A 13,362-nucleotide genomic window follows, 5' to 3' on the forward strand; every position below is an offset into this window, starting at 1 on the left:
GCTGGGATTACAGGCTTGAGCCACCGCACCCGGCCGTCACTGTATATTTTTAAACAGGGAGGGGACATGGACCAAGTGGTGGTTTAGGAAGTGGCCTAACAGCAGTGGTTGACTCAGGATGGCTGCTGTGGCTGATCTCTCCATTCCTGGCATGGCCACAGTACTTTTTGTGTCCTTCTATGGACGTAGCTCATTGTATTGGAGTTCTGCATCCATGTGTCTGCATTCCTCACCGACATCAGGTCGTCCTTAAAAGCAGTGGCCATGTTTTATCCATCTTCCTATTCTGACATCTACCTAGCTCAGAGTAGGCACCCAATGAACACTGATTAGATGAACAGATCATTTAATTTCAATCCACTGAATTACAATGACATACCATACAAGGATAACTACTGTCAAAGAATTTGACAAAACTGTATACAACACTAAAGCAAGACAAATCACAATTTGATCTTTTCTTAATGATTTGTGGAACACTAGGATCTTAGTCTTACCCCCATCTCGGTAAGCAGCAATTACTGCTGTATAATAATTTCTATATCACAGGACACTAGATGAGTTTTTTTTTTTTTTTTGAGATGGAGTCTCACTGTGTTGCCCAGGCTGGAGTGCAGTGGTGCAATCTCCGCCCACTGCAACCTCCGCTTCCCAGGTTCAAGCAATTCTCCTGTCTCAGCCTCCTAAGTAGCTGGGACTATAGGTGCACGCCACCATGCCTGGCAAAGTTTTGTATTTTTAGTAGAGATGGGGTTTTACCATGTTGGCCAGGATGGTCTCGAACTCCTGACCTCAGGTGATCCACCTGTCTTGGCCTCCCAAAGTGCTGGGACTACAGGCGTGAGCCACTGCACCCGACTCTAGATGAGTTTTCTACATATGGATTTGGATATATCATTTGGATATGATCACATTCGACTAAACCTGTATCCATATAGTATTGCACATATAGTATTGCATGGTATACCTATACTGCTAATTCTTATGGTGGAGATTTGGCCTGTTCTCCCAGAGTTCAGAGGGGATTTGGTTGAAGCTGAAACTGCCCTTAATCAAACCCAATATTAAAAAAAAAATCCAGACTAGTAGTAATTTTCTTTTTATATACATGGAGTTTCACAACAGGACTCTTGAAAGTAGTAACAAATTCCTCTTAAATAAGATTTGACGTTTTTAGGCCGGGCGCGGTGGCTCACACCTATAATCCCAGCACTTTGGGAGGCTGAGGTGGGCGGATCACCTGAGGTAGGTAGCTTGAGATCAGCCTGACCAACATGGAGAAAACCCATCTCTACTAAAAATACAAAATTAGCCAGGCGTGGTGGTGCATGACTGTAATCCCAGCTACTCGGGAGGCTGAGGCAGGAGAATCACTTGAACCCAGGAGGTAGAGGTGGTGAGCCTACGTTGTGCCATTGCACTCCAGCCTGGGCACCAAGAGCAAAACTCCATCTCAAAATAATAATAATAATAATAATAATAATAATAATAATATTTGATTTTTAAAAGTTAAGCAATCTAAAATGCCAAACAATGAGTTGACTTGTGAAACTCTGAATTGTATTCCCAGGAAATAATCTGTAAAGTGAGGTATGCCCATAAGCGTATTTTAGAAAAAAGGAGCTTAAGAGAGGACAGATGTCTGGCATGAGGACAACAGGCAGAAGAGTCAAGAGATGATGGTCCTTCCACGAGTCCGTCTCCAGGTTTAACTGTGAAGCACCAGGTCTCTGAACTCAGATTTGTAGTAAGTGCCCTTTCTGTCCCCTGCAGGACCCAATCCAGTTCTGGGATGGGAGTTGTTCCAGGTTAAACGGAGTCTATTCCATACGTTTATTTGTTCACTAATTCGACGATGATCTATGAAGCACTTAGTATGAAGCAGACCCTGTGCTAAGCTCTGGAGATAAAACCGTGAGCAAGGCCTTAACGTCAGGGCTCCTGCTTCCAGGAAGTCATGGGCTAGCAGGGAGACACATACACAAGGATGAGGCTTGGAAGGCTGGGAAAGTCTTCAGAGATAGTGAACTTCCTGAGAGGAGAGGAGGGGAGTCGAGTGTTGTGGGCCGAGGCCACAGCAGGTGTGTGCAAAGAGGTCTGGAGGGATGAGGGAAGTTTGGAAATGAAAGGAGTTTCACGGGTGGAGTAGGGCACGAATACGTGGCTGACAAAAATCCTGCCCTTGGTGGGTGCTGCAATTTGCTTGCTTTCTAATAGGCTTTCCTCCTTCACCCACCTGCCCCCTTGACAAGAGAACAAAATTTAATTTAGAAGAATCAGAATTTATTTCACTATGTGAACATTAAGAATTTGCCTACATAGTTGAAAATATTCACAAAGGACTTGATCATTCACACTTATACACAGAGAAAGTCTGCAGAATAAAAAAATGCTCCTTTACCCATCCGACCCCTCAGGGGTGGCAGAGGGTTTGCCAATTCCACTGCGGGGCTTCAATCTTCATGAATGTTGAATAGTTTGGCTACTTCATTGAGATCTTCATGCTGCTCACCGTCCTTAATGATCTGAGGGAGAGAGAGTAACAATAGGTCCCTAACTCACTCCATGTGCGTTCAGGCCATGCCCACACAATGGGGCCACCTGGGGCAGTCCCCATATCACACTGGGAGGGAGGTGTGGGAACAGCTCTCTGCTAAACCCAAACAAGCAGCCTGCCAACTCCCAGATCACCCAGCCAAGTCCCAAGTGAAAAATAATGTTCCTGAGCCAAGGCTATACCTTTGTTCTGCTTAGGCACAATTTGACCTGGGGGACAATGCATCTCAGGGCACCTGATGAAGTTACAGGAGTGTTTCTGAGCCGTACTTCCCATCTTCCTCTAAGAGTTATGATGGGCACCTACCTTCCTTGCTATTGGCATTCGGTTAAAGATGTTCCATAGCACAATCCCCACGACCACTTTGTCCCTGAGGTAGAAGATGACACCTTTGCCGTAGTCCTCCCCCTGGACGGGGGCCTGTGGAACTGCCGGGGTGCTGGGAGGAATAGCAATTTCTGAAGCCTCGGACTCTGTCTCACTCTCTGATCGGATACCAGTTCCTGTGGCCAGCCCCCAAAACAAATAAACATAGAAGCAAAATCAAAACTTACTATGAGCCTGGGAAATTCTAGAAGCCAACAGTCTTTCAAGGCCTGCTTCAAGCTACTTCTAGAGGATTTGTTTCTCTATGCCCCCTCAGTAAACCCTGGCCTTCACCAGCCCCTCTCCAGTGACAAAGCCAAGGAAAGGTCTTCCTTGCCAGCTCCTGGGCACAGGGTCAGTCTGACCCAAAACTTCCCTCCCTTATTATCTCATTTTAAATTCATGCTATGAATATTTCCTGATATCTGGATTTCTTCAAACTGCAGAAGGCTGGTCCTTGTCCTCTAAGAAATATTCTAGAGCGGCATGGTCCAAATACAGTAGCCACTAGCCACAGCCATGTAAATGAACATCATTTCAAACTAAGATGTAAAATTCAGTTCCTTATCTGCACTCACCATGTTTCATGAGCTCAGAAGCCACATGTGGCTAGTGGCTAATGTACTGGACAGAGCAGAGATGGAACATTTCCATCGCAGCAGAAAGTTCTATTGGACAGTGCTATTAGACAGATACTTTAGCCAAAGCAGAAGGCACTTCCATATGGAAAAACCGTAGTGAAGGCATTTCTTCCTAGAGAAAGATAAGAGGGGAAGGGAAGGGTGGCATGGGAAGGGGGCACCTTGCCTTCTGAGAACCACTAGCCTCCAATAACACTGTCCAGTGGACAGAGCAGTGACATGAATCCACTTACTAGGTTACTAGGAGAGAGCAATTAAGGAATATGGAATACATTAGAATTACACAGGAAAAGGAACTACATATCCATATAATGTCTTACTTTCTCCTTCTTAAAGAGCACCCTGCCCTTGAGACACCTCTGGCAAAAGGACACAGAGGTTAAATAACTTGAGCTAAGGTTAAGGAATAAGGTCTCGGAGTTAATGAAAGAGACATGTGTGGGAGAGAAGTTCATTCCAAGAGAGGTGCCTCCCATCTAAAGAAAACCTGGCACTAAGATCTGCCAAATGGAATGAGAGGCAGCTAAAGAACTACTCAGCCCAGTTCCTCCCTGCCCAGGACCCATGGAGGACAGCCAGTCTTAAGCTAAGGCTCTCAGGCCGTGTTCTTGAGATTCGCCTGAAGCAAAATAATAAAAATGACAACTGAAAGAAAGAAAAAAACGCAACCTAAAAAGTTCAGGTTTTCTTGTTTTCTTCCTTAGATAGGTCTTCCCAGAGACAAACGAAACAACAGTGTCGTTGAGTTAGCCACTGTCCACTGTCTAGGACAGATACCCGCAATATTTGAATCTATGCTTTGCCCAGGATACCTGATTTTGCCAAATCTCAGACCACTAAAGAGTGAGGACTTGAGGTTTGGTTTCTTTTAAAGCACAACATGAAGAGAGGCTTTCACTGACAGCCCCCGCTGGCCAATACAGAAACCCCTTGTTCAGGAGAATCTGGACCACTGCTTCTCAACACTTTCTAAGAGGAGTGCTGGGGCTTCCTTACCTGACTGCTCTGTGGCAGATCTGGGGTTGTCTTGTGCAGTTGCTTTTGCAAAAACACCAACTGTGGGCAAACTACTGTCCACAAGACCAATAGCTTCATAGCCAACGTCGGGGCCCAAATCACTCCTAACAAGAGAGAAGAGGGTGTTCTGTCAAGGGACTGTAAGGAATGACACGGTAGCACATATTCACCACGACAATGCACTTTTTTTTTTTCTTTTTTTTTTTTCCTGAGCCGGAGTTTCGCTTGTCGCCCAGGCTGGAGTGCAATGGTGAGAACTCAGCTCATTGCAACATCTGCCTCCTGGGTTCAAGTGATTCTCCAGCCTCAGCCTCCTGAGTAGCTGGGATTACAGGCATCCACTACTACACCTGGCTAATTTTTGTATTTTTAGTAGAGACGGGATTTTACCATGCTGGCCAGGCTTGTCTTGAACTCCTGACCTCAAGTAATCTGCCCGCCTTGGCCTCCCAGAGTGCAGGGATTACAGACATGAGCCACCGTGCCCGACCAACACCGCACTCTTATGCTAACCAAAGAACTCAGTATGCGTATCACCAGACGCCAAACTGATCTGCTGTTGCTAGAGCATCTAGGGATGACCATGAGAAAGTAAGATTAACCCTAACAGCTTTGACTTTTCCTTAAAAAGCCATTATACACGATCACATATCCATGCAGCGATTGAAGTGTTCTTCAATTTATTCATGCTTTTATCCCATGCCACATTTGAAAAGTGATGAGGTCCCCACTTTTGCTATTCACTACTTTCGTCTTGAAATTCCCTTTTTGAAGCTTCAAAGAGTGTTCCACATTTACAGAATTCAGAATTTGAGATGTTTTATGGTTTCATTAACCTACGGTATTTCCCCTTAGCCTCCACTTTTCTTTTCTTTAGCTTTTAAAACGTTTTTATTTAAAAAATTCAGACGAGCTCTTGGTATGTTGCCCAGGTTGGTCTCGAACTTCTGGGCTCAAGCAATCCCCCGGCCTCGGTCTGCCAAAGTGCTGGGATTAGAGGCATGAGCAACCACACCAGACCAGCCTTCATCTTTTAGGACTGGAATGCTTTCTGACATTCTTTTTTTTTTTTTTTTTTTTTTTTGAGACGGAGTCTCGCTCTATTGCCCAGGCCGGAGTGCAGTGGTGTGATCTCGGCTCACTGCAACCTCCACCTCCCGGGTCCAAGCAATTCTCCTGCCTCAGCCTACCGAGTAGCTGGGATTACAGGCGCGCGTCACTATGCCAGGCTAATTTTTGTATTTTTAGTAGAGACAGGGTTTCACCATGTTGGTCAGGCTGGTCTCGAACTCCTGGCTTTGTGATCTGCCCACCTCGGCCTCTGAGATATTTTGCCAGAAGTGCTGGTGCCATCTCCATTCATTCACCTAGTCTAACAAACATCAGACGGAACACTTAAAATAACTTTTTTTTCTCTTTTAATGTTTTACAAAAGGAGCAGTTTGGTGAAAAACCAATCAGGACACTTTTGCCAGATGGTTACCTGAGGGTAGAATGTGTGGACATGAGATGGACTTTTTTCCCTTCTGTATGAAAGCTAACTGGCTCATAATAAAACCAAACCATAACTCTGTGTTATGGTCCTAGAGATACTGAACTGTAATCAATTGGGTCCCCAAGGCACACAACTATTACCAGAACATTGACTGATGCCAGTACGGCTTAGCAGCTCCAGTCATATTTTCTCCAGCCAATCTTCCACTCACAACAGCATGATCATGGTGCTCTACCCGCCTCCTTCCCAACTTTATATCATAGAAGCATGCAGCATCTCCTGCCTGTGGAAACAAATACATAACATGAACACATGATTAAAAACAAAAAAAGCAAGTTAAAGACAAAATATAAACTTTGGGGGCTCAAAGAACACTTGTAATGGTAACTAATTCATGTTTTCCATCTACAGGCCAGAGTTGTACTTAAACTAACAAAAACAGCTGATAACCCATTCAATTTTTTTTTTTTTTTTTTTTTTTTTTTGAGACAGGGTCTCACTCTATTGCCTGGGCTGGAGTGCAGTGGTGCGATCATGGCTCACCACAGCCTGGACCTCCAGGCTCAGATGATCCTCCCACCTCAGCCTCCCAAGTAGCTGGGACTACAGGAATGTACCACCATGCCTGGCTAAATTTTTTTTTTTTTTTTTTTAAGAGCTGGGGTGTTGCCATGTTGCCCAGGCTGGTCTCGAACTCCTGGGCTCAAGCAATGTCCCTGCCTCAGCCTTCCAAAGTGTTGGGATTACAGGTGTGAGCCACCATGCCTGGCCTGAGATCTCATTTTAAAATATCGATTCCAGGCCAGGTGCAGTGGCTCATGCCCGTAATCCCAGCACTTTGGGAGGCCAAGGTGGGCGGATCACAAGGTCAGGAGTTTGAGACAAGCCTGGCCAATATGGTGAAACCCCATCTCTACTAAAAATACAAAAAATTAGGCGGGTGTGGTGGCGAGCACCTGTAATCCCAGCTACTTGGGAGGCTGAGACAGGATAATGGCTTGAACCCGGGAGGCGGAGGTTGCAGTGAGCCGAGATCGTGCCACTGTACTCCAGACTGGGAAACAGAGTGAGACTACGTCCCCCCCAAAAAAAAATCTATTCTGCTTCCATAAAGCTAACCTAAATCTTCTATAGTTCGGTTTACTTATGCCTACTTCCTGTTCTTTCCTTAACAGACCGGATATTTAATAACCATGATTTGCAGAATATTCTTTTCTATATGTAGAAACCAGTTTTTGGATGTGACTGCCTCTCACCTAGAAATGTTTTCTTAGATTTCTTTTTGTCATTCAGTATTCATTCATTCAACAAATATTTATGGAGTACTTATTATATACAAAAGTATTATGTTGTCCGGGTTGCTGAGACAAAACTGACATGGACCTTGACTATGAGGAGCATACAACCTAGTACAGAAAGATACAGCCTTGCTCATAACTACAGAGCAATGTAAACTGTAATGTGCTAATATGAAAGGTACAGATTAAAGAAGACAAGTATTTCAACCAGAGGGCAAGAACCTCCAGCCTGGGGTGAACTGGGCCAGCTTCACGAAGGATGTGGTATTTGAGCTCTCTAACCCTTTGTTCATCTTTGTGGCTATTTAGACTCCCCCAAAGCAACCTAAAAATCCAACGAGTAAGCAACGGTAAAGTAAACTGTGAATTCACTTAATGGAACATATAGTCATTAAACTGTTTACAAAGTCTGAAGCAACATAGAAAATGCTTACATTTATGGTGTTAAGTGGAAAAGAGCAGAATATTATATATAGTATGCTTGCCATGAATAAAACAAACCAACAATAAAACCTACATGCAAGGAAACAAAGGGAAGGAAATTCACCAAAATATTAATGGTTGCTGCAGGTGACTTTCCTCTCACCTTTTTGTCTGTCTTCTACATTGACCACATATTACTTTTTTTTTTTTTTTTTGAGACTGAGTCTTGCTCTGTTGTTGCCCAGGCTGGAGGGCAGTGGCGTGATCTCTGCTCACTGCAGCCTCTGCCTCCTGAATTCAAGTGATTCTCCTGCCTCACTCAGCCCCCCAAGTAGCTGAGATTACAGGCCTGTGCCACTACACCCGGCTAATTTTTGTATATTTTTAGTAGACATGGGGTTTTGCCATGTTAGCCAGGCTGGTCTCGAACTCCTGATGTCAAGTGATCCACCTGCCTCAGCCTCCCAAAGTGCTGGAATTACAGGCGTGAGCCACTTCGCCTGGCCCACCTATTACTTTTATAACAAGTTTTAAAAATCCAGTACATTTCATCTTTTTTTTTTTAAAGCAAGGTTTGGAGGGGGAAAAAAATTCCTCCAAGGTGCCTATGTCCTTAGTTGCAGAGTCCATAAACAAACACAATACACTTGTAACTAGCAATGGGGAAATTACCTCATGGTTCCTACATACTATAGTCTTGTTTGTGTCATAATAGATTGTAAAAAACAGCTAAAAATAGTACTCAAGGAAAATGAAAACAGCGTAATTTTCCTTTCTAGGGAACAGGTTATAAATTGCTTCATCCTCCATCCTCCGGATTCACGTTTGGGCAAAGGGAACAGCAGATCCATCTGAAAGCTATGTGCATGCCCACCAGGGGTTATGCCAGTGGCTGATGCCAATAAGTAGAACCGGAAGAGCTCTACTCCTACAGGCATGCACACTGCTCATTTTATCTGCCACTAGCTTGCACATGAGGCCATACCTGGTCTTCTGAATCAAGCAGTTCACACATTTCTATTCTGTACCCTCAGCCTCTAAACATTCTGACCCTATCTGGTTAGGCTGATGAGCTTTAGCATACCACCGGGCAGACCTGTTCACAGGCTAGGGAGAATGAACTGTGCCTGGTCATGCTGTAGCACACTTACCACCCAGATGTTAGAGCGTGCTTGTAGCTCTGCATTTACCCGGAAGCCACCAAAATCTGAGTCTATTTCCAGGCCACCAGTCTTGGCCAACTCAACATTGGGCTCCAGGCCCACAGCTGCCACTATGTGGTCAGTTTCTACCTGAGGCAAAAAAGAAATAATTCAGTCAATTACCACAGTTCCCATTTATGCCTACAGGCGTAACAATGGCCCATCATGCCATTAAGAATTGGGACTTCAAAAAATCATGGGTTAACTTACCTCTGGTAAATGGATTTTAAGTTCTATTTCATAAGCCTCCACCACCCCATCCCATGCACATCCCCCATGTCATTCGAACAGAAATCTGCCACCCTAGCCAGGACTCAAAACTCTGTGAGACAGATAGAAAGGGGCTAAGGGAAAGTGGTTCACAGGTGTCTACTCTGGCTCTCACCATTCTGTTTTAATGGAGGGGTAGTTAATTCGGAAAATTATATCAGGTTAATGGCAACTGCCAGGAAAAATAATCTACTGGTGTCAAATGAAGGAGTAAGAATGAGGCAAGGGGAGTGGAAAACTGGAAGGCCTCCTGGCAGACTGTCTTTTCCTTCCTTACCTTCCTGCCGTCTTTCAGCTTGATAAGTAACTTGCCACTGCTGACTCCAACCGATTGAACAATAGCATTGGGCATCACCTTAACTCCCTCTGTAAAGGCAAACAAGACCTGAGAGTGAGCCTACGAGGCTGTCACTTTCATGGGAAATAGGGAAGCTGACCAGTGGTCTCCTTCATGGTAAAACCAATAATCAGTACACAGGCAGTTTTGGAGAGCCGCAAGAACCTACACCCATGGCTCATTTCCAGCACTTCCAGGAATTTGGGGCATCTGATTCAGAACACCTAGATGAACTTAGCTGACTGGAGAATGGTGGAAACATTTTACAGGCCAGGTGATAGGGCTTATGTCAAGGGGGTTCCCATAGAAGCGAAGTTTGCCTTAGGTCACACTCAAAGGAAATAGAGTGGCAGCATATAGAAACAGTCTCTCTACCTCGTCTGACTTTTTCCATGGTCCAGTTGCTGAGGTATTCAGGGAGGATCTTTCCCATATTTCCTTTCTCGGGGAAGAGCTGAATCACTTCTGTGCCCAAGGCTCGAGCTGGGAAGAAGAAACAGAGTAGTTATAGCAGGAAGCAAAAGTTAATCCTAGGAAGACAGTAAGAGAAGTAAAGGAGCAGCAGGCAGCCCTCACTAAAGACAGGGCAGAGCTGCAATCCAGGCCAGAGCGCCCACTTACAGGACACTGGGCATGAGGGCCTCGGTGCTCAAGTTCATTTGTAACGCAAATACAACAGGTATCAGAACTTCTGGCCCCAGATTAAGCTTCAGATGGTGAACTCTGTGTACTTCCACCCATGCAGTCACCTAAGGCTTACACAAGTGCTTTGCAACCTCTGAATAGGAAGCATCCTCCTGAAAAGATGCCCTGATTTCATATATCTGAAAAAGAACATTAAGATAACTAGTTGCCATGAAACATTCCAACTGGAGCTCACAAATCCGTCAAGCTGGGAACCATCATGTGCCCAAAGAAGGTTTTGGCTTTTTACACGAGGCAGCAGTTAAAAGACACCTATAATTCTGTAGTCTGCATTGCTCTTATCATCTTCATAAGTTACTTTCCTTAATATTTTATTTCTAAGGAGTCCTGGCATAGAGGTAGAGGAAAGGAAAGAAAGCATTGCTGTTGGCAGGGTGCAGTGGCTCACACCTGTAATTCCAGCACTTTGGGAGGCCGAGGTGGGTGGATCACCTGAGGTTGGGAGTTCAAGACCAGCCTGACCAACATGGAGAAACCCCATCTCTACTAAAAATACAAAATTAGCCAGCTGTGGTGGTGCATGCCTGTAATCCCAGCTACTCTGGAGGCTGAGGCAGGAGAATCGCTTGAACCTCGGAGGCGGAGGTTGCAGTGAGCAGAGGTCGCACCATTGCACTCCAGCCTGGGCAACAAGAGCGAAACTCCGTCTCAAAATAAATAAATAAAATAAAATAAAATAAAATTTAAAAAGCATCGCTGTTAAGTTGCTCAGGTGACAGCTTTTTGGTCACCAAGGGATCCCTCACCAGAACTAATCTCAGTGCTTAGCTTTTCACTGTATAAACCTTAATTAAACTCTACGGATCCTGCCAAACACATCTCTGGGATTCACAGAAAAGCTGTATAAGACTAGAGAAAGAATATCAAGGTCACTCCTCAATACTCACCCTTTCTGCCAAGAGCACAGGCCAGTTCGCTACCAAGGAAGCCCCCACCGATAATCGTAATTGATTTGACTTCCCGTGAAATCTTCTCCAAGCTTCTAAAGTCTCCAATCTGCAGGACCACATCAGTTTAGTCCATTAATTTCCAAAAGGGGCATAGGATAATAATACTAGGAAGTAGTTTCTTCTAAATCTTTGGCAACAGTAAATTTTCTCCTTGTATAAAGTGACTCAATTAAAACTTCTATATTATTAATGCAAATTTCTTTCTTCATGGTAAAATTCCTTCTATAAACAGTGGTTCTTAATTGGTGGCAATTTTGTCCCTATCTTCCCCAGGAGGACATCTGGCAATATCTGAAGACATTTTTGGTTGTGAGAGCAAGTAGGTGCTCCCAGCATTTAGTGTACAAGAGGCCAGGATGCTGCTAACATACTACAATGGCATAAGACAGCCCCCACTACAATTATCCAGCTCAAAATGCCAATACTGCAGAGGCTGACAAACCTTGTTCTAGGAAGAACTTAAAAGACGGTACCCAGTCTGGCCAACAGGGTGAAATCTCATCCCTACTAAAAATACAAAAAAACTTAGCTGGTCGTGGTGGCACATGCCTGTAATTCCAGCTACTTGGGAGACTGAGTCACAAGAATCGCTTGAACCTGGGAGGTGGACGTTGCAGTGAACCAAGATCGTGCCACCGCACTCCAGCCTGGGCGATAGAGTGAGACTCAGTCTTGGAAAAAAAAAAAAAAGACAGGGCCGGGCGCGGTGGCTCACGCCTGTAATCCCAGCACTTTGGGAGGCCAAGGCAGGTGGATCACAAGGTCAGGAGATTGAGACCATCCTGGCTAACATGGTGAAACCCCGTCTCTACTAAAAATACAAAAAATTAGCCGGGCATGGTGGTGGATGCTTGTAGTCCCAGCTACTTGGGAGGCTGAGGCAGGAGAATGGCATGAACTCGGGAGGCAGAGCTTGCAGTGAGCCGAGATTGCGCCACTGCACTGCAGCCTGGGCAACAGAGCGAGACCCTGTCTCAAAAAAAAAAAAAAAAAAAAAAAAGACAGGACAAATCTTATCCCTGAAAAAATGACAGCAGTTTTTATACGCACAGTGTTAAGCAGCAGAACACCCCCTTGCTTTTTCTTTAGGTACTTTTTTTCTCTGAAGTCTCTACACAGCAGTTGCAATGAAAATGCCAACAGGCTATAAGGGGTTCCAATGAATCAAACACATCAGGAAAAAACAACTATGGAAGAGCAATCAGAAGGATCTATTGCAAGCAATACAAACACTCCATTTTTTCCGTAGGAGCTTAAAACCCTTGAGTGAGGTATCTGAGGTGCAGAGAGAGGAAGTGACTTGCTCAAGGCCAGATAACAAGTCTGGAGAAGAGCCATAAATAGAACTTGGATCTCCCAAGTCCCGGGTGGGTGCTTGGGGACTGCAAGATTATACTACCTCTTCAAAAACAACACAAAGAAAACACTAAAGCAGACAATTACCTTTCTGAAAAGCGTTGTTCTACTCTTCACCTCTGCTCCAGCCCTATCAATGGCAGACAGACTTCTTGGAGTACCTCCTGGAAATAAGAGAAGGAAAACCCTTTAGCCCAACAAGCAGGAGCTAGCCCAAACAATACTCCCTCCACCACACAAAGGTGGAGCCCTCTTCACTTAGCACCATGGCGGCAACAACAGGATAGGATATGAAGGCTTTGTTTGCCTTCAGCTCGCCTCCCAGCAGGCTTTTTGTCAGTTGTCTTTGAGAAGCAGATTTGAGAGTCTGTCTTCAAGGGGTACACCCTCCCCCTAGGTGGCCAAAAGGCCTTACTTTTGGCTTCCATGTTCTCTTCGAGTTTCTCATGAGGATTTGCCAGCTAGCATAGCTACATGGGTTTGATGAATTGCTTCTGTCTCCTCTCTTGGTTTCTGATTGCAACTGGCAATGAAGCCACAAACAACATCACTTTTAGGGCACAGGGCACAGGGTGAAGGCTAAGCAGGGAGAGAAAAAAGGGCAACTTCTTCATGCCTTTACTGGGAGAAGAGCAAGGATCATCCAGAAGGGCTGGTGATCCAGGATGCCTGGACACAGCCAGCTTTTGTACCAAGAGAAGTCACCCACTTCAGAGAGTCTGGGTTTCCATTTTCTTAAGTAGTA

The 13,362-nt window shown here is 44.9% G+C and overlaps 1 protein-coding gene and 1 long non-coding RNA gene across 3 annotated transcripts in view; one reads left to right on the forward strand and one right to left on the reverse strand.

Moving 5' to 3' along the window:
• LOC102117857 (uncharacterized) overlaps positions 1-13,362 on the forward strand; it is a 34,593-nt gene that overhangs the window by 10,430 nt on the left and 10,801 nt on the right. The gene's annotated exons all lie outside the window — the stretch shown is intronic.
• The window catches only part of AIFM1 (apoptosis inducing factor mitochondria associated 1), a 35,966-nt gene continuing 24,870 nt past the window's right edge, over positions 2,267-13,362 (reverse strand). For both annotated transcript variants that reach the window (XM_005594553.5, XM_005594552.5), the window contains exons 8-16: positions 12,705-12,781; positions 11,199-11,307; positions 9,982-10,089; positions 9,547-9,635; positions 8,949-9,089; positions 6,217-6,359; positions 4,561-4,685; positions 2,864-3,060; positions 2,267-2,525 (exon numbers count right to left, since the gene is read on the reverse strand). In XM_005594553.5, coding sequence (XP_005594610.1) covers positions 2,454-2,525; positions 2,864-3,060; positions 4,561-4,685; positions 6,217-6,359; positions 8,949-9,089; positions 9,547-9,635; positions 9,982-10,089; positions 11,199-11,307; positions 12,705-12,781 — 1,061 coding nt within the window. In that variant the 3' untranslated portion in view covers positions 2,267-2,453. The remainder of the gene's footprint in view (positions 2,526-2,863; positions 3,061-4,560; positions 4,686-6,216; positions 6,360-8,948; positions 9,090-9,546; positions 9,636-9,981; positions 10,090-11,198; positions 11,308-12,704; positions 12,782-13,362) is intronic.

This window comes from Macaca fascicularis, chromosome X (assembly GCF_037993035.2).
Source record: "Macaca fascicularis isolate 582-1 chromosome X, T2T-MFA8v1.1".
Taxonomy (NCBI): Eukaryota; Metazoa; Chordata; class Mammalia; order Primates; family Cercopithecidae; genus Macaca; species Macaca fascicularis.